Below are 24868 nucleotides of genomic sequence, written 5' to 3' on the forward strand. Positions count from 1 at the left end.
TACAAATACATTTAATGAAACATTGTGTGTGAAAGTAAAAGGGGAATATTTTTTTAGTCTGCATTCACCAGTTGGATACCAATTTACATTTCAACTCCGTTATCATTTATACACTGACTCTGAGGTCTTGTTGCAAAACCTTTGCCATGAATTTCCGTGATGCAATTTATAAATGGTTTATGAACTGTTTAATAACCATTAGCAAGTCTCCCTTGGTTCTCCATATGTGAGCAAGTGCAAGGCCAGGTTTGTATTATTAACTTGCAGTTTGCTCAACGTTAGGAAGTTGATGTTGACTTTACAAGGTTGAAGTGATCTCTGAGTTCTGTAATATTTGTAAGGATAAAGAAAATTAGAAATATTTTTAATGCCAAGAGACAATTCAGCTTCTTGCTTGGTGACAACTTCAGTCATCTTCATTAACTGTGTCATGGGGCCAAAAGTCATAACCCCAGTCTTCTACGTCAGGAGTATAGCATTTTTCCAGTATGGAGACGTCATTTAATGAGTAGTGGGTAAAATCTCAGAGGATGGCTAATTTTAGACATATAAGACCCATACCTAGCAACAGAGGCAGCCAACCTCTTTATCCATGCAATGATTCTCTCCCACATAGCATACTGTCTTACAAGCTGCTCACAAGCAAACATGACAACTCTGAAACCAACTGAGTCCCTTTACAGACAGACACTAGAGACACTTGACCAAAAGGCCAATAGCTATCACTATTGCTATATAGTACAAAAGTACAATTTATTTAATTTCGATAGTTTTAAATATTTTGCAGATGCTTGCCTCATCTTTAAGGTCTTTCATGGGTTTGCACCTCTCCCACTGAGCCAGTTTATAATCCAGAGGCATAGTAGCAGCAGGGCAACAAGGGCAACTACTAGAGAGGACTGTGTACAATACAGATGTAGCAGGTTTGGGCAAACGGTCTTCTCAGTCAGAGCCACCCACTACTTGGAATAGTGTCTACCTATTGAATTAAGAGAGAGCACTAATTACCCAACCTTTAAACATAAACTTAAATAAGGCTTAAGGCAAACCAAACTTGCAATCATGAGTAATCATACTACCTCATCTCTGACACTTTGGCAGCTGTGGCTCAGTCCACTAAGTCCACTTCGTCCACTAATCAGAAGATTGGTGGTTCGATTCCCGGCTCCTCCAGTCCACATGTTGAAATGTCCTTGGGCGAGATACTGAACCCCAAATTGCTCCCAATGGCTGTGCCATCGGTGCGTGAATGTGTGTGTGAGTGATTAGATCCTACTGATGAGCAGGTTGGCACCTTGCAGGCAGCCTCTGCCATCAGCCTATGAATGTTTGTGTGAATGGGTGAATATGGCTTGTAGTGTAAAAGCGCTATGAGTGGTCGGACGACTAGAAAGGTGCTATATAAGTGCAGTCTTCATCTATCTATAGATAGATAGATAGAAAGACAAAAGGATTGTGAGCACGTTTCTTTCCCTCTGCATATTTGTCTCTGGTTCCACTGTCTGAATTTGACTATTATTCATGCTGAGCTCATCTTTTGTGGGTATGAATGTGGGACGATGTTGAATTGGTTAGATAGATAAGGTTGATGAATATTGATTTTTTTAAAAAAAATTGTTAATCTTCATTTCCTTTAGAGACACTGAACAAAAACTTTGTTGTATTATCACATACAAATTCAGATGAAAGCTTTGTTTCAACTCATTGACCCGGCCTGATCCCTGTTATCTCTCTTTCATGCATACATCAAACCCAGAGAGGAGAGATATTTTTTATCCAAACCATGACATCTTAATCACATGTTTCAAAGCACTTTCAGACCCTTAAAACCTGAGTGATTTGAGGTCATCCAGTTTAGTTATGAACAGAATGTATTGCAGCTGAATGTGAGTGCACAAACAGAAAACAGTCCTTGTTACATAAGTTTAAAGCGTGAAAGTTAAGGCCAGTGTCTAAAATAACTTGAGTTTCAGGCAGGCAAATGCAACTATTGTCTTGTTATTAAAGCTTCAAGAAGACATTATCTGACTGGTTATTCATATCGAATACTGAAAAACGTATTTTTGTCTTTTGTCGCTTTAGGGCCACCTACAACGGTGAGTCACATGCTGGCAAATAATACTATGATGATACTATTAGAAGAATCAGTAGACAAAGCTTGTTCTTTATTCTTTATTGCTATGAGTCAAACCACCAGGCATTTTCACTTTTTATGTAATTTTCTTCCAGTGACAGAAGAAGAATCACATCAGTTTAAACCTGCACTAGAGACAACCCATAACTTAAGGCAGTCAATTATGTATTGTGTCAAATATGTCAGTGAGGTCCAACAGAATGAGGACAGTTACACACTCAAAGTCAAGGCTCAACCTTAACCCACCTGAAACTTTAACAAGAGATGATTTACTGCTATTATTTGCCCTCAAACCAGATCAGATTTTCTTAAAGATAATATTTTTTTTTACAGATAGATTCATTCAGCCGTTTAAACACAACACACTCTTAAACTTTGCCCCAAAAAAGGTAAATTAGAAATAGGATGGTAGCTGCTAGGGGCAGGATTATCTAAACTGGATTTCTTCAGCAAAAGCGGAGATGGTGTTCACGAATCTGTCCAAAGATAAATCTACCTATAGGTGGCGTTAAAGAGGTCACAGAGGAGCAGCGGGTGACCTCATACTGTTTTGACTGGCGGGGACAATAATGCACATTTCTCTCTCTGACAGTACATATCTAACCTTCATCTGCTGGCAGTCATGTAATTTTGAAGACGACAAAGACAGAATATTTCATTACAGCACAAAGATTTCTTTTGTTCTAAAGTTTAATGTAACATTCGATTGAAAATATTTCTAGAAACCTGGTTCAGACTTTGGACAGAGCAAGACAGGAGGAGAGGAATCTTGAAATATTTATGATTAATTCATCGTTACTGATCAAGCTCCATTCATGATTAAAAGGGTGCATCAGATCATGTGGAGACAGCAATCAGATCCAGCAATAAGCAAGAGCTACTATTGAATAATCAATGCATCCTGGATTAACAAGGTTCAACTCATTCTCTGGTACAGATTTTCATTTTGTGAACAAGAGCCAGAAACACTTTTCTTACTGTAGAAAATACAGGATTAAGCATCAAAGGAATATTCAGTCATTTTGGGAAAACACTTATTTGATATCACTTTCATATCTCTCTGTACAGCCGATTCCAGGAAGTCTCCCCTCCTGGCCAAGAAAAACAGTCCCGCACATAATTCCCCATAAAACCACAACGTGTTGTTTTTACCCTTTAGTTGTTGTGTCAATAAGTGAACTTTAGAGATGCTGCTAAGAAGATTTTGTTACCTTCAGACTGAGCCTGGCTAGCTGTTTCCCCCTGTTTCCAGTCTTATGCTAAGCTAAACTAAGCTGTTGGCTGTAGTTTACGGTAGATTATGTAAAGCAACAAGTAACAGTAGAGAATAAAGAGGCGAAAGTCCAGATAGTTTTTGAACAGCTGAATCTTTGGTCTTAGTTTCAAGATGTTGAGAGCTTCTTCTGACCTTAGAAGAAGAAAGAAAAAAACAGAGCACTTCAAGCCGCCTGGAGGAGCAGTTCAGCCTCTGTTCTGGGCTAAATTTGGTCCTGTAGTATCTATGTCGATTGTGAGGAGTCACAAGTACATCTCCACAGGCATTCAAGGGCACAAACATACTCGTACAGATGCAAACACACTCTGTTGCTATACCACACACATAAACACACATATTCAGGCACTCACACACAGTGATGTGATGAGGAAAAGAAAATAGGAGACTCTGTGTTCTCCGGGATGAGCGGCCTCAGCGCTGCTGCTTCTGTTGATCGCTCGCTGTTGACTGCAAATTGTAAGCTCCAATTGTCTTCCTCTGTGCTTCACTGCCTCACAGGGATCGCAACTGATCTAAAAGAGAGTGCTGCGTGACCCATGGTCATATGTCGCCACATAATAATCATGCATTTGAGCCATTTAATTACACACTCAGAAACACAATTTCTTGCACCCTCAAACATGTAGGCACAGATGTGGTTATCCAGATGTGCTCCCTGCGCATTTGCTGAGATGTGATAAACACAAACCTGGAACAAGAATCAGTCTGATGAATCTGGGATTCCTTCCTGCACTGCTGCAGTAAATTCTGTGATCTTTTTTTTTTTTAAAACTATTTCTAATGGTATTTTCCAAACACACGATAAAGCTTTTTTTTCCCCTCCCCTCTGACTTTTCGTGTAAGTTCAGAAACTTCACAGTAGCCTTGTTAATGATAAATCAGTTGTATGTGAAGAGTAAGGCAATCTTGTTCGATCCAAGTTGGCTTAAAGGGACTTATCTTGTGTTGCTGTGGGGTGAAACTGCATAACACCCCCCTGGAGAGGACTCCACACCATCACAGCACCTACTATCTCTAAAGCAGAGAAGCAAGGAGAGGGTTATCAGTAACCATTTTGTAAGCCTTTGGTGAACTCAGCCGAGCCTCAAACCTCACAGATTTATGTCAGCAACTTAAATCACTTGTACTATCACCTGAACTGTACTTGACTTCAATCTGTCAGCACACTTTTCTTTTGGTTCACTGGGGTGTACTTATAATTAACTTCTTCCAAAACTTGCTCTTCAACATGTTTTACAAGTTATGTTGGCTGAGATGGACAGATTTGTAAACTGCAAACAAGACTATAGAGTTTTGAGCATAGACACGTTTTAATAATGAGGTAAACAGTGTTAGTGGAATAAATGATGTCTAGTATGTTCAGCCAAAAGAAGGAATGAAATTCCACCTATTGCTCAGTTTGGTAAAACACTGCAACATTTTGTCAGATTTTTCCCTTTGTCACTTTTATTTATTGTTTTGGGAGCTTGTGTCATTGGTGATTTCGAAGACAAACTATCAAATACATGACAATTGCGACTGTTCCCATGGCAACAGATTAAATTCTTCAGACGAGCATGAGAGCAGACTGCAGATGTGGGATGAGGATATAAAGAATAAGGGAATTCCAGCAGCACAGTGTACACTAAGAGCACTTTGTTTTTGACAAGGGAATTGATTTTCTAATTAAATGTGTTTGATGGTGAAGCAGATGTGGAGGAATGGAGATGGAGAGATATGTGAATGCGAAAGATGGAGGAGCCTCTAGGGCTTTCCCTTTTGCAGCGAAAAGCCCTGCAGGCATTTCTTTATTGCAAAGACGATGTTTGAAGACCAAAGAGACAGTGAGGGAAGAAGGAGGTCAATAATATAAAGGGTACAGTAGTACATGAATGTTTTTTCACTTAACTATGATTCCCTCATGTTTCCAGATTTCTCAAACCTATCCAACCCTTTTCCTAAACTGCAGCTCCACCCAAAATGACCCTTCAGCTACTGTCGGCAAAGTCAGAGACTTGGCTTCTTTCCGCCGGCACTTCCGGATGGGTTTTATGACCATGCCGGCCTCCCAGGACCTGTCCCCTCACTCCTGTGCCTCCGCCATGGCGCCACGCTCGCAATCCTGCCATGCGGTCGGTGCCGGGGATGCAAGTCTAGAGAACGGAGATTACTCTGACACCCAGTCACAACATGGCGGCCGCTGCCCTCCGGCCAAACCCAAACGTCACCCCAGCACTCGCCTCAGCTCCTCATCCGCTGACAGCAGAGGACCTCCCGAGACGCCGCCACCTCCCCCGCCCTCTCATTCACAGACCAAACACTCAGAGAAGAAAAATGGTAAGAAGTGTATTTCCAGATGCACATTCTGCTGAGAAAATTATCTATTTTCTTGAGATGTATTTTTTTCCTTCTACAGCCATGAAGAAGTCTGACTCTGGGGAGATCGGATCAAAGAAGGTTCCTCCTTTAAAGCCCAAGAGAAGTCCCAGCACCCAGCTTTCCTTTGACCCCCTTCCTCCACGTGTGCCTCCTTCTGCCACATCCCTGCCTTTCCAGGCAGCAGACTCTCAGATTCAGACAGGAGACGGGGAGGATGAGCCAGTCTATATAGAGATGGTGGGCCAGGTGTTCACCAGAGACAGCCAGACCGCCACCCCCCACCCTGTCACCCCTGTGGCCACCACACCTGACTCTGACTCAGACCAGAGTGAGGCAATCTATGAGGAGATGAAATACCCGCTGCAAGAGGACAGAGAGTCCCAGAGACACCCCCCACCCAAACACGAGAAACTGAAATCCTCTAAACATTACCATGTCACCCCATCTTCCTCCAACAGCTCCTCCTCTCTGCCACGCCCGTCCTCTTCCTCTCCTTCCTACTCCAAACCCAAAGCCACTGTGTCGATCTCTCATTCATCTCCTCTGCCATCCTCCACATCCTCCACCCCTGTCCCCCAGGTCCTCTCCGCCAGTCCCCACACCCCACGAGCGCCTACTCCCTACCTGCTGCAAGGGGGTAAATCTGAGCCCGAGTCCAACACGAAGATCCCAGCCCCTTTCCCCAACCTTCTACAACACCGGCCCCCGCTGCTGGCCTTCCCTCAGCCCGCAGCAGCCTCCAGTGGGGTCGGGGTACAAAACAAGGTCTCTGCCTCTGCTAAAATGGGAACTCAAACGTCCAGCGTGACGACGCAAGCCAGCACCTCCTCCTCAACGTCCTCTAATGTTCCCGTATCCATGTCAGGCTCTAAGGAGTCATCGGGAGGAAGTATAACCCCGCAGGACAAACACAGTAGAGACGCCCAGTTGGGCCCAGCTCCTGGACTGAGAGCCAGGAGTCACTCAACACCTCTGCCTCCATCCTCCAAATCCACCTCACCTTTCTCCCATCACCACCACCACCCTCACCACCGCCCCTCGCACTACCATCACTATCGCAAGCCAGAAAGAGGAGACTCTCCTGCTCCGACCAAGAGCAGCTCTCAGACTTCGAACCAGGCCACCGTCCAGACCCAAACCTCAAGTACAGGCAAGGAGGGCAAGTCTGTTAGCTTCCTCTTAAAGACAGATAAAGGAGAGAGGGATAAGGACAGAGACAAGGATAGGGAGAGGGACCGAGATAGAGATAGAGACCGAGATAGAGATAGAGACAGGGATCGGGGTAGAGACAGGGAGAGAGAGAAGGAAAAAGACAAGGACAGAGATAGAGACAGAGATAGAGATAAGGACAGGGATAGAGAAAGAGACAGAGACAGAGAAAGGGATCGGGACAGGGATCGGGACAGAGATCGGGACAGGGATCGGGACAGGGAAGGAGGGCTGCACTCCTTACAGATGGATATTGCCACTAGCAGCCAAACATCTCAAGGCAGCACCAGCTCAACCCCTACTCCATTATCCTCATCCCAACGTCCTCATTCTCGCCCGCACCTCCGCTCTCACACTCCTCATGGCCTGCCAGCATACAAGCCTCCCTCCTCGGACAGCCCCCTGCTGTGGACCTACCCTTCCGGCGGCTTCCGGAGACCGCCGGCTTATGAGAGCCTGAGAGGAAGCTCTCAGACGCCGTGTCTGCAACAGCCCTCGAGTCTTACAGGTGTAGGTGAAGGGGCATCCAAGAGTAACGGAGGGTCCGCATCCCTCCAGTCGAAAGTTGGCTTCATGCCTTGGGACAGCAGTGCCAGCTTAGCCGCAGATGAGGGGTCTTACTGGCCCATGCAGAGGAAATTGTCCTTCAGCCATGGGAGCAGAGACACAGAGAGTAAGTCAGAGGTCATTTTGGATACAAAATGCAGATGTTGTTTTGAGAAAAAATCAGGCATTTGAAGGTATTTCATCCTGTTCTTTCCCCTGTGTCAGAGGACGAAGGACGGGCATGGAATGGCAGTGCTGATGCCCTGTTAAGGATGGATAAAGAGGAGTTGGGGATGGGGTCTCGAGGAGGCCACTCAGGCATCCCGGTCCACTTCAGTGGTGCCACCAGCAGGGCCCTTGGTCACAGTGAGTCCTTGGCAGGCATGGACAGCAGCCCAGGATTCAGAGCCCTGCCCAGAGTCGGGCTGCCTCTTCCCTGCCAGACTTTCCCTGCCTGTCGCAATGGAGGTAGGCATAATCTTTTCAGTCATAGCTTCTGAAAAAGACAAACAAGAAAACAACATTATCCTCTTTAGAAAGGAACTACATACTGTGAGCAGATTTACATGGGGATTCTTCTGCTGGCTGAGCTATGATGTAGCTTTTAAACTTAGACAGCCAGCTTGTTTTTTTCCCTTGTTTGACATGAAACATGACTTAACACCCCCAGAATTTTTTAAGAGATAAACTTTCCCCATCTAAGATATTTTTCATTCATCAAAGTAGAGAATTAAACTAGCAGAGACTCTCCTCTCCTCTCTTCTCCTCTCCTCTCCTCTCCTCTCCTCTGTCACAAAAGCTCTGCCTCCAGCACATCCTGCTATACTGAAGTTAGCCTTGAAGCCTCTATATCTCTTTGTCAGTCTCTGCATCTTCACTCAAGGCCTTTCTCCAGAGACAGAGAGACACTGCTTACTTTGAGAATCAGTGCAATACTTTCCTTGAAGCAGAGCCAATAAAAGAAGTGTTCCATAAACAAGTCCACATCCCCGCACATACACATTCATGAGCCCCAGGCACATTTCATGCTGTTTACAATGTACATTGTGGCAAACCCGGTTGTTTAAAGCACTTTATAATTTAATTAAATTCAGTTATATGAGTTAAGTACATATACAGACTGGGTTCAAATGATATTCCAGGTAAGCCTCTTAAGTAAAGTGATATTACAGGAAACTATAGAGCAATCAGAGTGCAACCCTTCACCAATGCCTAACAGTCAAATATCTGTTTCACTCAAATCATTTCTGTCACTTCATTGTTAAACCTATTTTTGATTGAAAAAAAAAATTCAGTAGAATATTGAATTAACTCTCAATCTTATTTTGGTTATGCCTGGATAAACAATAATTGCAGAATAGCGGAAATTGCAGATCAGGATCACCAACAAGATCAAATTACGTGTTCCTGTCCAATAAATTTAATGGATGTGTGTTTACAAGATAATGTAAGATATCCAGCTGACAGACAGTGACACAACAAATCTCTGTGAAAGTGTACCTATGTTAATAAAAATGTATCGCTCCAGTATCTATTGTTTGTAGGTTTATTATAACTTTATAATTGTCTAATAGTTTAGAATATAATGAGCGCACGATGTACAAAGGCTGTCTCAATTCACTTGAGTATGAGTAAACATTCACAGCTCTGTGTGTTAAAATGAAAAGTTATGTTCCAGGGTTCTCATTAGCAGGCCCAAATGTTTGTTTCCTTACAGAAGTGGGGCGGCTGGGCCGCTCCTCCTCTGCTGCTGGAGTGAGACAGGTGGGTGGAGGAGACGTCCAGAGACAGAGCAGTCTACCAGCACGAGAAGCCCTGAATCAGGTGAATATATAATACCCATCCTTATAACTTTAGACTCTATTAACTTCATTCATGGTAGATTTGGGAGTGAACATTAATATTGTCCTCATTATGACTTCCATTCCTGCTAGAGACAGAGCTCCTGCAGATCTATTTATAGCTGGTAGATTTGCCCACTGAGCAGAATAAGGTTTTGGCCTGCCTCAAAAGAATAAGAGCAGCAAAGGTATATGACGTAGGCTTGTATGTAATCAGTAAATGTTAGAGAATAGAGGATGAAAGAACATGCTGTACTATGTTTTGGAGTGATGAGCTGCAGTCTTCTGGCAGCACATTTTGCCCAGATTCTGGCTGCATAGCAAGTGCTGACGCAGTTTGACTGTGCTGCAGAGACTGTCTGCATGCGTCTGGTTGACCCTCCCTCAACCTTTAATAGATGAAGCAGTGCTGCATCCTCCTGGCAGTCTACAGGAACTGCAGTATTATTCAACATGTGCTACGATTGGTTGACAGCACTGCAGTGATCGTTCAGGGTTTTTTTTTTTTTTTTTTAGTAATTTAAATACAGAATAAAGCACTACATCAATTCACTGATTTGACTTTTTTCATTCTGTTCAGCTGCATGGTCTGGCCCAACCTCAAGTGCCCTGCAGTCCCAGCAGTCCCAGTGTGTCTCGACAGCAGCAGCAGCTTCAGCTCCACCAGCAGCAGCTGCAGTTAAAGCAGCAGCTCCAGCAGCTTCAGCAACAGCACCACCTACAGTTACAGTTCCAGCAGCTCGCCCAGCTGGCACAGGGACAGCCTCCTGTCAGCGGGGGCACCACCCCTTCCACAACGCAGACCCAGAGAGACGGCAAGCTGCTGGAAGTCATCGAGCGTAAACGCTGCCTGTGCAAAGAGATCAAGGCCCACAGGCGCCCTGACAAAAGCTTGTGCAAGCAGGACAGCATGCCCATCCTCCCTAGCTGGAGACGGACACCTGAGCCTCGTAAGACTGGCACACCACCATGCCAGAGGCCGCAGGCCGTCGTGTGGGACACGGCTATCTGAGGTGGAGAGACAAGCCGGCAAGTACAGCACTGAAGAGAGACAATACACACAGATGCGTTGAAGGTGGTTGAACAATTAATAAGAGGCGAGAGTAAAAATGTGTTCAGTAACTTGAAAATCCTTTGAAGGGTTGTGGTGACATAATTACCACAGAGGGACGAGAGATTGTGAACAAAGGAGAAATTTGCTCGCACTCTTATTGTGTGATCTGAGAACGGTGATGAAAGTTATTGGAGACTTTGAACTCGTTTAGGAGAAGAAAAAAATGAAAACGGTTGATAAGAAGGGTGAAGTAAAACAAGTATTACAATCAAACTAAACAGTTGATTTGTACTTGGTCTGTACTGTGTCCTTCTTGATGTGTTCTAATTGCCAATGATTTTTTGCCACAAAACACCAGTATTATTGCTACAAAATGAAGACACCAACTTGATAATAATGGGTGGGATGTTTTCTGAGTTTGGTGTTTGCCAAATTTCCTCCTGACTACTTGAGACATAAAGGAATCATGTTTTTATTTTATTTTTTTCCCCTCCAACACACGGAGAGAAAGTTATAAGAAGGTACCTGCCAGTGAAGGGCACATTAAACTGTGGTCCAACACACATAGAAACTACTCTGTGGATGAGAAAAGGCAAGACTCATTGATAAGTTATTGAAGTGTTTCTTGAAATCGTGAATGCATATGAGATGTCTTGGTATCAACAGATTGTCATTGTGGATGCAAATAATCATCACCGAGGAGTAAAAGCTACCTACTGTATCTGTTTGCATATTTGTAATGTAAATCTATTTACTTTCTCGACATTTCTGCAATTTTATAGCAATATGCTCCCAATGCCAGAGCAACATAATTAAAACTTGTGTCAACTAGCCTAACATACATATCTAAGACTTGAATAAGTCATATTTACTGTGTCATTCTCTGCATGTCACAATAGACATACAGTATTGTAAAAAAAAAAAAAAAAAAAAGTGTAGAGATGATCATGTCAGACTTTTACATACAGCTGAACTTCACTATAATAACATGTGGTTGTATAAAAAAAAAGAAGATGTTGCTTGGTGTATCATTAGAAAAGGTGGTTCGACAGATGGCACATACAGTGCAGTCCAGCCAAATATAGACAACAGATCAATGGTACAGAAAAACTTCATCACTCATGCTTATCCACAGTTGCACATTAGTGATTGTTCCACCACACAGAAAAAAAACAAGCACTGACACCCATCAACACAGACTGTACAATATGGTGCAACTGATAAGACTGTGAGTATTGATCACCTCAAACAGAATGCTGGAACAATCTGCACAAAACATGGTAAACGCTTAGGAGAAACCCTAATGTACTGTAAATAGATATGTACAACTGTATTGAAAATGTAGCAATTATTTCCATTTTCATACTTGTAATCAATACATATTATGTAGCATATACTGTATAAAACATAACTTTGTTCACTTGTTTTTTCTAAAAGAATTAAGTACTTTATCTGCTGCAGCCAGTCCATGCATTACTTATAGTTCCACTAATAAACAGTAAGCCCTCTAAAGAAAGGCACAGTCCAACAGTTGTTTATTTAAATTTATGCAAGACTCCCTTTAAGCTGTTATTATTTTATTTATGCCTTTTTTTTCTACATTCATTTTCATTTGTGTACAGATTTCAACAGCTCGTTGTCTTGACCTTTTTGAATACTTTGCTGATATTTTGAACTACTGGTGTTGTTCATTCAACCACATGGTGTCACCATGAGAAACATGATTAATATAGTGGTTATTGTTACATATTTGTTTTATTTCTGACAGCCACGTGAAATGAAGTTTGTACCTTGAAGAGTGAGCCCTTCTGTAATAGTATTAAGGCACTTGAATGTCTCTTGGTTGTTGTTGTTTTTGATAGTTAGCACCAAACTGTACAGTACAGTACACCCAGTGAAAAGAAGACCTATCTAAATGTTTGAGAGTCACTGCTTGGCCTTTCGTTTTAGTTTCGCCTGCGCGTGTTGTTTTTTGACGGTCGAGGTTTGCAAGCTTACTGAGTCCATTTTCAAACAAACACAGGTCAGGTTGAAGGAAATGGGCAAGTGCAATGCATGCAGAGATTCCTCACGATGAAAATGTTCAAATGATATTGACTATTGTGCCCAATTTAATTTCAGATACCGAGAAACCACCTTACTATGATTCCTTTTCACAGACTGATATCGAACCCTAGGTATCATCTCCAAAATAGTTTACAGAAGCTGTTGGTTTTGTGTGTCTACTAAAACAGTGGCCATTATATGAGTGCCATACTATATTGATATGGTAAGATACGGTGTACCTTGGAAATCACTGTAGTGCTATATTTGCATTGATATTGTCATTAAAATAAATTTTATATAATGAACTTTACACAACAAACAGGATTTTTACATGTTTTACTGCCTCGTGTCGTTCCCACAGTGAGATGGTGGTGAAGTGGACATTATGTTCCCACTGCACTCCTGCAGCACGTGTTGCAGCACCCTTCAGCATCCAAGTGAGGGCGCTGCCTTCACTCTCTCCACTGCTGCTGGGCTTTGGCTGCATGCATGTGAAAATAAAGCCAGTGCTTCAATACAACACACACGAACACTTGTGCACTGGCTCAGAGAGAAACATTAGACCTTCATAGTTTGAATTTCAGATAGATTAGATAGTTATTGCTCTTGATAAGAGCAGTTCAGTTGAGTTTGGGGTAGATGAGGCACACATGCAGACAATTAGTTTCCCAATCTCCCCAAATATGAGTGTTAGAAATTCACTGATGAAACTCCAACATTATGAAAGTCTATAATTCTCGATATTATAATTTGAGGAGTTTTTTTTATTCTAACACCTGATCTATGACAAACTTAATCAATGATCTAGATTAGAACATATACAATAAATCCCTGCATAATAGATCATATGAATCTAATACAGCACAGTAAGGGGACTATATAGCATCATCGCTTAATAACAGACATGTTGAATCCTGTAGGAATATCAGAAGGATTTTATGTTCATGACGTCTAGGGCCCGAGAGCCAATAAAAAGTTGCCCTCAGCCACCCCACGATTTGCTGACGGGGTTGTCTTTCACGTGTGGGGCCTGTGAGGAGGCAGGATGCGGTGCAGATGATTGGCCGGGCGGGGGGATAAGGGGGAGGGATTTGGCTCTGTCAGGCGGGTGGAGGGAGGCGGGGGGGCTGCAGAGTGAGGGGGGAGAGGGGAGGGGGGATGCTTGTAGATAGAGGCGGAGGGAGCGCTTTACCGCAGTATCACTAGATTTCTGCACCACTCATCAAAACTCTGCGGAATGCAGACAAGAGCAGGGGGGGAGGGCAGATACTAGGTCTGTGCTGAGTGTATCGGACCGCCACCTCTTACTATTTCCTGTGTGCAGAGAGGCTGCAGTAGCTATTTTGCTCTCATTCCTCCTCATTTGAGCGTCTGAGTGTTGAAGTAGAGCTGCTTTAATTGTACAGTAGTGGTACAGTAGAGTCATCTCTCTGTCTCCTTCTCTTTCTCTCTGTCTCGCTCTCGCTGTCGTTTCTTGTATTTAAGGCGCATTCATTTTGAGTGCTAGTGTCCGAACTTTTATTAGAAAATGGCAAAGGATGGAGAACAAAGCGAGTGGAAGGAGTTTATATGGAACCCGAGGACGAGGGAGTTTCTGGGCAGGACGGCGAGCAGCTGGGGTAAGTAGTGTCCAGCTACAGCAATGCAGCAAATATGGTCCCTCGGCTCTTTTAACAGGTCTCTGTCATACAGTCTTTCCATAAAGGTTCAATATGATGCTCCATGAGAGGGCTTCTTCTAAAATGTGCATGTGTAACTACAATATAATATATGTACATTTGACCGTGATTGAACTTGTTTGAGTGGATTATTTGTCTTCAGTGCTCAGGTGAGATGGCTGTCGCTGTCCACTACTGTCTGGTACTGAAATCTGAATGCGGCACCGCTCCTGTGGAAGCCGGCGGAATTTTTTTTTCTTTCTTTCCCCTCCTGTTTCTTTCTTTATTTATTAATTTATGGCACCGCTTCCCGTGCGCAATGCGCTCAACATAAGGGTGGAGGCATATAGTTATATTTTACATCTGAATTAGCCAGATTACTGCAGCATTGCTGAAACAGGTTCCACTCTGTTGCAAAGTGCATATCATCAGCTCCGCTCTTTGGAAGCACTGGTGCTGGCTTTAATATCAGTTCTGCTGCAGTGAAGGCTCCATCTAGAGGGAGGGGGGTTGAGGGGGGTGGGGGGGTGGGTAGGGTTGTCTTATAGCTGTTCAGTGAAGTTAAATAGAAACTGGTTTGTATGCTTTTGGGTTTGTCACCATGATGTCATTGATTTTTCAGGTTTTTCCTCTCCAGATTTTGATGCAAGACACCAATCCCAGTTTCTATAAAACACAGTGCTGTTGCCACATACTGTCCTCTTTTCTGCCATGCAACCAGGCTGCAACTATCTGAAAGATTCATGAAATGATAGGGCGCATATGGCTCTGTTCTAATGACATTGGAGCGTTTTAATCTGGGTAAAGCCGAGGGCCAAATGCTATTTGTATCACCTCCAACCCTGCCCCTCCCAGTATGTGTAAATCACTGAGGGATTTAATCCTAATCTAATGACTTCATTGGCTGATGGGGAAGGTATCAATTCAGGACGTCCGTCAGTTCTAGCAAAGTCAACCACTTTCAGGAATTTAGATTATTTTTGGTCTTTTCTCTGGGAACGCGATCTCAGTGACACTGAAGTTTAGTATTTTGGGGGGTGGAATAATGCTGCAAATGGTTTTATGTACAGTGGGATCCTAGCAATTATGTTTCATGAATGGACATTGTACTATTAATGCGGAGTTGGGAATCATTGACTGTAGCTTCCTTTGCTTGAATCCCCCCACAGTGTACGACTTAATCCAGCTCAGTGCGTCCCAGGTGCTTTAAGGTCTGGTGGCCTTTTTAAGCTGTGCTCTCTAAGGCTCGCTAATTAGGCTATTTCTGTAGTTCGCCACCACATGTAGTTCTGCTAAACTTGGCATTCACCCTCAGCACTACTTCACTTTCTTAATGATGCATTTACTGCAGCACTTTACTTCCACTTGTTTGACACTGTGGTTTTATCCGCAGTCCATCCATCCACTTTCTATACCCACTTAGTCTGGCACACATAGGGCAAAAAGGCAAGACAACACCCTTGTCATGTTGCCAGGTCTGTTTAAAAGACAAATTTGTTGTTCACACTTAATAATTATGCAGTATAAGGTACGTTCAGTGCTTTAGATCAAAGGCCTCTTTGAGGATGAAACACAGAACACTTCCTTGTGTGTTCTGCTTTGTGTAAAGAGCTGTAATGATATGGAAATAGCCTCGATAAAGTAGAGCAGTCCTGCAATTTTGATGTTACATTGCTACCAGCTGACACCAGGCTGGCATGGTCAAACAACTACCTCTATTTAAAACAGGACTAATTAAGTGTTCTGCACCTCCTACCTCCAAAAACAACAAAAGACTCTTAGGGCAACTCAGGAAAAGAGCCTTACAGGATCCAATAGGGAACAAAATCATGACGATCTTGGTGTAAGATAAAATATAGTTTGACATTAAAAGAACCGCAGCTGAAAGCTATCAATTCTTTCTCAAGACCATTTCATTTTCAGTTCAGAGGTCTGTTTGATCACCTGCTTACAAAGCAATTGAACAGCATGCCCTCCTAATTAATTCTGAAAGAAAAGAGACACCTCCTGCCATTATTATTGAAGAAAGGACAGGATGCCGAACCTTCCGTCCTGTCCTTTTGTTCTTTGCTTTCAACCAGGGTGAAAGAGAGATGCTTCACTGTCCATCATCAGCTTGGACTGAGAGGGCAGACTGTAAACCTAACACCCTCTTTGCCAGGGGGGAAGCCACCATGCCTGCACGCTTGACCCCGTATGCACATGTACACATCTTAGTCTCCCCCGGGTGGTGTCATATTTGTGATTAGCATAACGTCCACTCTGGATGACAGAGAAAAACACTTTAACACTTTGTTTCGTCATATCTTATCTCTGATTCCTTTCGCCGCAGTGCCTCTGGCTTGTTCTGGGGGCTTGAGCCTGACTCTGTATATTTTTAATGACTCAGCTTGGGTCTCTTCCATGCTACAGACAGGATGCCCGCTGTCATCTTACTCAGCCATTAATTACATTTACCTCCTACTGCAATAATTCCAGAGACAATTGGACAAAAAAACACACAATCATGCTCTAATTCATCAAGATGCCCCTCTGTGATGGCCCCCTGTGGAGCAGCTTCCCCTTGACATTTTGTTATGGATTCCTGTAAGCCTGGCTGTGTGGGGAGGCAGATGCAGCGTTGAGCCTGCTGACAGAGCGAGTGAGCTCCACGCTGGGGGCCATCCAGCAGAGGCATAGGGTCAGGGCACTCAGCTGCTACCCAACGCAGGCCTCAGGTGCTGATACTTAAAATGGGGGATGTGTCATAGAAAATGCTATTTATGTTTTCCAGCTCTCTACAGGAATGTCTGATATTGCAGCTGTTTCAAAAGTGATTCCGAGAAGGAAACATCACATCATTGAGTTTTTGTAATGACTGATACTGTTTTCAGAGAGGATCCATCTGACCTCTGTGCAATTAATAAAACACAGGAGCAACAGAGTGATACAACAATACAGATAAGCAACAATTTTGTTAAATGACAAATTCTCGTTTACAATGTTTTTATTGTCAAGCATCATTTTCAAAGATACCGAAACATGGTATTGCCATGCTTGTTTTCCATATAAACAAACATCATGTCAGAGGACATAGGAAAAACAGACTTCACATACATATTACATACATATCAAAGAAAAACACATGACCTCTACCATAACCAACCTCATGGTCTCCCCTTATCTACCCATCTCCACCCTCAGTCCCACCCTGCACTGCAGTTAAGACTTGGTTCCTTATGGATAAACTTAAATAAGTGACATTAGTTTTCTTGCTCTGGGAAACTGTAATGTCATCTATTTGCTGATATTTATCGGCTAAACTAATAATTGAAATAGTATCAGCAAATTAATATTGCAGTCCCTGTTTCAGTGCAGAAACTGTCTAATGTAACATTATCACTATGGTCCTCTTACACTGTTCATGTAATAGTCTATGATGGCCTGTAATCTCCTGACCCTGTGGCCCAGTCTCCAGGGGGTCCTTGTTCTCCCTCCTCCTGTATCCCCCTCTGTCATCGTTCCTCCCCCTCTGTAGACAGTGCAACTCTATAATGAAATTAGTCAGAGACCAACCACACTGTGTAGAACTTGGGGACAAACAACATTTTTTAGTGGAACATGTTATGACGCTTTGATATTTTAATTAATTCATGATAATAATGGAATGCTAAGTATCTTTGGGATTGTGGTTTATGTGCAAGTGACAGACAGAGAGAGGCAGATGTTGCAGATGGAACGAAGCCCCTCTAGTTTAATGAGGATTAACGGCCCTCTTGTGTACATGTATGGTCAGAAAGTGCTCCAACACTGCAGTACCACTTCATTAAAAATGAATTGATTCTGTTATTAACTCAGATGTAAGATTATTTACTCAAAAAGGGGTTTGTGCATTACGGTAATTATGAAATGGACTGCACTTACCTAAAGTTGCAGAGATTAGTCTAATGTAGCCTTCATGCATAAATCACAAACCACTCAAATACACAGCAGCCAGCTCAACAAGTGCACAGTGAGAAGGCTGGATGCAACAATCAATACTAAGGCAGAATAATGGGTGAAAATCTTTTTCTGCCATAATACATAATAAAACAGTAAAAGCTAATTCTTGTTTTAACTCAGGCCTCTTTCAGTCTATGTTTTTACATTGTGTTTCGACATCAATCAACTGTTCGTAAGGGAAGGGGTGTTGCTTGCAGTGCTTCTTTGCCGTCGGCTTGCGTAAATGACAAACTACTTATTTGTGTAACATTTTCTCCTTTTTTTGGTATTCTCAATGCATTATTGTTTCAATGTGTTATTTGTATACATATTCAAATTGGTACAAATCCTAATTTTACCTATTTAAAAATCGTATTGGAGTTGAAATAAGCAGAAGTGGCTAGGCTAAAATATAGACTATAAACCTAGTATGTTAACATATAAGTGAGAACATGACACTAGACAATTATATAGAGAAAATTTAATTTAATTTAATTTAGAAAAATTTGCCAACAGTTTTGGAAACAACAACTATGACTACTTGATTTTAGCAGCGACATTAGCAATAGCCTAGCTGTAGAGCTAACTAGCTACCAACTAGCCACATACACTTAGCTTAAAATATGAACTCACTGTGTAATGTTAGACACATTTTGCTACTAGTATATTGTTCTGTACATATACTGTAATGAAATGCATTAGTAAATGTTAGTTTACTTTAAATGTTAATTAAAATGGCATGATACACCATTTAGAGGATATAATGTATGTTAGCTGTAGGGCTATTCATTGCTTATCTTGAGGGAGATGCCTGAGTTCAAAATGCTCAAAGTGCAGAAACAATAAAGGTCTATCAAACTGAGTATTTTGATCTGTTGCTTATGTGATATTATTTGATTTCTCATCGATATTGCATATAGTTGATGCAACTCTCTCGTCTCTCTTTGTCTGCAGGTCTTATCATTCTCTTCTACATAGTTTTCTACATCTTCCTGGCTGGCTTGTTTGCTCTCACCATGTATGTAATGCTGCAGACCTTGGATGACCACAAACCAACCTGGCAAGACAGGCTCTCCATACCAGGTGCGGTAGCAACTAATGACAAGAACCGCAGGAGCACAGGTCGCAGTCTGTGCGTCAGTGGCGTGACCTCTGCGCTGTCTCTCTGTCACTCACAGGCATGGTGATCAGACCCAAAGCTGATGAGACCTATGAGATTGTCTATAACATCCGGAATACCGAGAGCTGGGACATGTACGCTCAGGCCCTGGACAGGTTCCTGTCACGTAAGTCTGTCTCTCTTGGCTTCGCTTGCAGTGACTCAAAAAGCTTACGGCTGCGGATTATCCAACGATCTAGACTGAATTGTTTTTTTACCTAATAAGAGATAATTCCTTTATAGTCAATGGGTTGGAGATTGCCTTGCACCAGGGGTTTTAGTTGAGTCATAAGCCCCCTGCTAACAAAATAAACCCCACCCCCCTCTCCCCTGCAGCCTACAACGACACCGTCCAGGCCCAGAAAAATGACGAGTGCACCCCCGACCAGTACTTCCTGCAGGAGGACAGCGGCGATGTGAAGAACAACCCGAAGCGCTCCTGTCAGTTCAACCGCACTGTTCTGGAGGACTGCTCTGGAGTTGGTGACCGTTACTATGGATACCAGGACGGCCAGCCATGCATCATCATCAAGCTGAATCGGGTATAAAAGAGAAAGAGGATAGGGATGTTGTTGCTAGGAGACGTGAAATGACTGAGATAATGAAAGTGGTTGAGAATGAGGAAAAGATTATTCGAGTAAAAAACAAGGAAAGTCAGTATCAAGATTTATCAAGACTTCCAGCATATGAAATAGCAATATTAAACATTAATTTCTCTGTCTTTAAATAAGAGAGAAGTGGGAATGATGCTGGAGATGTTGTCTTTCTGTCTCATCAGGTGATCGGGATGCTGCCAGGAAAGAATGGACAGGCTCCGTATGTCACCTGTGGCGCAAAGGTAATCTCTTTTGTCTTTCACAATGAAAGGCTTAACATAACAATTTGGATTTCAGCCCATTCGCAGCTATTGTGCCTCACTCTCATCTGCAATATGCCACCTATCTATCACTCATCTCCATTGCCTTTAATGTCTGTTCTGTGTTTGCATTGTTTGAACTGTCATATCTGTGTTGCATACCACTCTGTCATTCACACCACCTGTGCATGTTGCTGCTTCTCTTCTTTTTTTCTTTTTTCCATCGTGCTCCATTAATTTGCTCACTCTCAGAGGTACAAAGTTGGCAAAAATGAATGGGTAAGAACGGAGACAGAAGCTGTGTTTTGTAGAGTTTAGATTATAATTACACATATATAGCAGTATAGCAGAAGTGTAGATTGTAGTTCTCTGTGAATAATATATTCAAACAACACAATACAACGTCATTTTACTGGTATGAACAAATAAAGAAATAGTGGGAAAAGAATATCAAACATATATGCATCATGATGAATGATGTATTTTTGTAGACCACTGAAGTAGATGGTTTGAAGTAGAGAAGGAGCTTAATGAGGCTCACCTCCTCCTCCCCAACATATATGAAACTGATGAAATCTTTTCACCCCTACAGAAAGAAGACACTGAAAAAATCGGAGAGTTGATGTACTTCCCTCCGAATGGCACTTTCAACCTTATGTACTACCCCTACTATGGCAAGAAAGCTCAGGTAAGATCAACACATTATTGAAGATGTACCAGACATGATATGGAAATTCCTACATTTAAAGATGTTCTTGGATCTCTCTTTGCAGGTGAACTACTCTCAGCCTTTGGTTGCCGTCAAGTTCCTTAACATCACCGTCAATCAAGACGTCAACATCGAGTGCAAGATCAACGCCAACAACATTCCCGCTGGGACTGAAAGAGACAAGTTCGCTGGAAGAGTGTCTTTCAAGCTGAGGATCAACACGATTAACTAGGTTTACCTTTTCCCTCCTCTGAAAACCACTTTCTTCATTCTCTGCAACATTGCACATACACAGAAACTAATCACAGGATTCACACCCTTTGTAGGATTTGTTTACAACCCCCCAAATTTTGGGCAAAATTGTTTATCCGGTCGCATGGTGAGGTGATGCAAGAACAAAGGGTGGTAATCCTGTCTTTAATTCTGTCTGTGAGCTTTGGGACAAATTCTTTTCTGTAAATTAGTTTGAGGTGATGTCTATTTATACTGCATGACAAACTAGGAGATCTAAAGGATGTAAACACGTGTTTTGAAAGTTTGCAAGGATCAGCAACTTTACCACTTTATTGCTGCTCCCCTCCTGCTGCCTCCTTATAGAGTATCCCTCTCTTTATGAATATACACAAATTAAAATACAAAATGTGTATATCTACGGTATTTATACGGTATCATAACCTTATATCAGTACGTCTATTTTGTTGCACTTAAAAGAATAATCCAACAGACTTGCATATATCTTGATGGACGGATGCAGAGATGAAGCCATTTTGCATGTGTGTATTGTCTTTAGTGTGCTATGAGGGCAGGAGGCCCCCCGTGTCCCACCTCTCTGCTAAGTGTGAAAAAAGGTTACGTTAAACCACTGACCACCAGGAGGGACCGCAGCGTAATCTACTAAACCTCACGCACAGCAACTGTGTGTTTTGAAAACAACAAATAGTAAGATAGGCATCTCCAAAAGATGGGAGTTAGAGGTTAAAACCTTTAAGAGTAAGTGTGTGTGTGTGTTTGAGAGTGTGCGTGTGTGTGTGTGTTCCATTTACAGGTCCCATTTCATACTGTAGGTCGGGAAGTTGCATGCAATGTGCAATATTCATTAAGTGGCATACATTATGAATGCTTGATTCCATTCTTCAGACGAGAAGACTTCTATTAAATTATAATTATTTTCAGTCATTTGATATTCACACCAGTTGTTTGACCTGAGACAGATGCGATGCACATTTGGTTCTCTGGTAATAGTCACGTCAACACCACTGATGCCAAATGAATTACGACAAGAGACAGTACATCAGTTACGTTTCAGACATCTTACAGCATCACCATTAGTTGACAAAAATATGATTTTTTTTTTTTTTGCCCCCAACACTCCCAGTCAGTACATCACACTCCCTGTCACTGTGTCTATCATTTCATTCCTGAAGTCAAACCAAGAGCCATTTTCTTGTGTCTCAATTTTTAATAAACTTAAACATGAATATTTTTTGCGTGTATTGCATCTATTTCATATGTATCAGAAATAGATGCCGTTGTCATATTTTGTATTGATTTGCACTGGAAGTGTGCTTTTTTTTCCTTTTTTTGTGAAGCTGAGTTGAATTAATGTATGTACAGTTTTTGGAGAGGAGGATGTACAATAGAACATTTGTGCTTGTGCCCTTTATTTCATTCATACTCCATCCTTTGAAATATTCATCCAGCATATCAAAATGTATAGTTTACATCTTCTCCTGAAGGTGACTAGAGTCTTGAATATGTGAATTGTTAGTGCATCCGAGTTTTGTTTTATAGGCCTGTAGGAAAAAAAAATTGGAGATTTGCTTTCTTGACCACATAGAAAAGGATATTTTCCCATTTCACTTGTTGGGTTTATGCTTTTTTTTTGTTGTAGTATTTTCCGCTGTTTTATGAATTGGGCTGAAGGCATAGCCTTCATGTTAACTAGACAACCAGTTTGAGCGATCAGCCTCTAGAAAAATAGTAGATTCCACCTGAGTTTGGTGCTTGAGCTGTTTTTGCGATGTGCATTCATGTGCAGTGCGGGCACACAAAAGTTGTAAGAATCACGTGCGAATACTGGCTGGAGAAATCTGTGGAGTTACACTTTTTAACTCAGGCACATTACCATGGCACTGCTTCAAAATCGTACCAATGCGACTGTGATCCTGCCGTGTCATTGCAGCAAATGTGGAACACGAGCATCTGTTCACTCATATTAACGTCTGGCATGACTCCACCACTTCATTTCTCTCAGAGCAATGTGTTTCTCTGCATGCCCACCAAAACGGCACCTCATTATCTGATCCAGACTTGAAAAAGACAGACAGAAGAAAAAAAAACAATCAGATCTAATGTGATTATATCATCTATATCAGGGAGGTTATTCATAAAGAAGGATGTTCTCAGATGTACAGTCATCCGAGGCATTTTTGTTACGTTCTGTGACAGTCCAATGACCAGTTCACATGCATTTCTCCTCTGGCATTGCTGCAACACTTACTTAATTTCACTGTAATCTCTTAATCTGGTCGGCTAATCCGGGGCCTGCAGGCTGAACTTCTTTACCCTACTTTGTCGCTCCTCCTTGTGTCAAACGCCTGTTTCACTGTCTTCAAACCAGAGCTGAAGCAATGATCATAAATTTTTCATTCAATCGTGTTTTTACCCAATTGTTATTCAATTATAATTCTCTTTTAAATTACAACACAGCAAATAAAATGTTTTTTGCTTCATTACCCAATTGGACATTCTTGTTTTTACCCATGTGCATGTGAGGATTCGTTCTTCAACCAAAGATCTTCATAAGAGTTTAAATTCTGTTTAGTTGTGCTGCATCAACACATCCCCAGCAGCAGATTAGTGAGTGAGGATCTCATGCAGAGATACTGTAGGATCCAGGTGGCTGGGTAAAGACCCCATGTTATTAAAGGCCTAGTCTTATATAATAATAATACGCACAAAAGGAACATGTTGCACTGCAACAGAACAGTGCCTCCTGGTGGACAGAAAGTGTTGTTCCCCAGTGTCACAGAATGTTATTTCCTGTTATCTCCGTTTATCCATTTCTTCTGTGATAATTTGGAGATGTCCTCAAAAAGCAATATATTTATTTCTTGTGTGGCTGTATGATATGTTTATTGGAAAATCAGTGCAACACGTGTCATCGAGAGCAAGGAAGGAAAAGGCAACAACATATAGATATTGCATGCAGGCAGATTTGCCGGTGTGCATTATCGAGATGGAACAATATTTTACAAAAAAAAATATTGTTTGTTTATAAAAGAGTATTTTTATTGCTATTTTGTTGTAAAGAGGAGAGAATGTATTAGCTTGGATTGTATCATGTTATGGGAGTTACCTGGCAGGTTTTCATCATTAATTCAACAAATGGCAAAATGTAACAGCTTGTTAATTGACAGTTATTTTGTTGGTTTTTTTTTGTTTTTTTAATGTAGAAACAGTTTTGTCATCATGTGAACCCTTTCTACTTTCTCAAACTGATCTTGTAAAGCTTGCAGTGAAAGCTTTCTGAGCACTGCATGTGTAGATGGGTCTATTGTATCAGAATCAAGACACAGACATTAAAAGTAACTTGATAGAATGAATGAACAGTGCTTTCAGAAAGCTTTCAAGTGCAAATACTTTGCAGAATCAAAACTGCAACAAGCCCCAACCTACGTGACAGAACGAGTCAACTGATCATGTTTTAAAAAAGGAATAAATACAACAAACCCCCCCCCCCCTCATTTTAAATCGTACTATTGCCTAAGACTGGGGTGCAAAGGATAGTTCAAGAAGGAAATCCATTCGATTTGTTGAGGTACTCGCCAAAATGGGTGATAATTCTATTCTGGATCTTTATTTTTTGCTCTTACTGTATGTATATTTTTGCTCATGTTTACTGCAAAACAAGATAGAGAAATTAATAAATGTCATTTAAGGGAACTCAAACTTCATTTTTGCCTCTGTCTATTAGTCATCTTTCCTGTAGTCATCATAGCAGGAAGAAAAGGATTTATTACTCATGGAAAGACACTAAGGTTTAAGTGGAAAGGTCATAAT

The 24868-nt window shown here is 41.8% G+C and overlaps 2 protein-coding genes across 3 annotated transcripts in view; both read left to right on the top strand.

Moving 5' to 3' along the window:
- The window catches only part of LOC137195449 (neuronal tyrosine-phosphorylated phosphoinositide-3-kinase adapter 1), a 30951-nt gene extending 19279 nt beyond the window's left edge, over positions 1 to 11672 (top strand). Inside the window, exons 3-7 of the mRNA XM_067607829.1 lie at positions 5359 to 5726; positions 5806 to 7650; positions 7749 to 7991; positions 9241 to 9347; positions 9945 to 11672. Coding sequence (XP_067463930.1) covers positions 5359 to 5726; positions 5806 to 7650; positions 7749 to 7991; positions 9241 to 9347; positions 9945 to 10376 — 2995 coding nt within the window. The 3' untranslated portion in view covers positions 10377 to 11672. The remainder of the gene's footprint in view (positions 1 to 5358; positions 5727 to 5805; positions 7651 to 7748; positions 7992 to 9240; positions 9348 to 9944) is intronic.
- A 1971-nt stretch (positions 11673 to 13643) lies between these two features.
- Positions 13644 to 24762, top strand: atp1b2b (ATPase Na+/K+ transporting subunit beta 2b). Of its 2 annotated transcripts, XM_067607833.1 has the most exons (8): positions 13644 to 14083; positions 19037 to 19165; positions 19261 to 19368; positions 19578 to 19783; positions 20020 to 20079; positions 20350 to 20376; positions 20690 to 20785; positions 20871 to 24762. In XM_067607833.1, the coding sequence occupies exons 1-8, from the start codon at positions 13993 to 13995 to the stop codon at positions 21036 to 21038; spliced, it is 885 nt and encodes a 294-aa protein (XP_067463934.1). In that variant the 5' UTR covers positions 13644 to 13992; the 3' UTR covers positions 21039 to 24762. The 2 variants fall into 2 exon arrangements, with proteins under 2 accessions (XP_067463934.1, XP_067463935.1); XM_067607834.1 differs by lacking the exon at positions 20350 to 20376 and having other exon boundaries at positions 13646 to 14083.
- The last annotated feature ends 106 nt before the right edge of the window (positions 24763 to 24868 follow it).

This window comes from Thunnus thynnus, chromosome 13 (genome assembly GCF_963924715.1).
Source record: "Thunnus thynnus chromosome 13, fThuThy2.1, whole genome shotgun sequence".
Taxonomy (NCBI): Eukaryota; Metazoa; Chordata; class Actinopteri; order Scombriformes; family Scombridae; genus Thunnus; species Thunnus thynnus.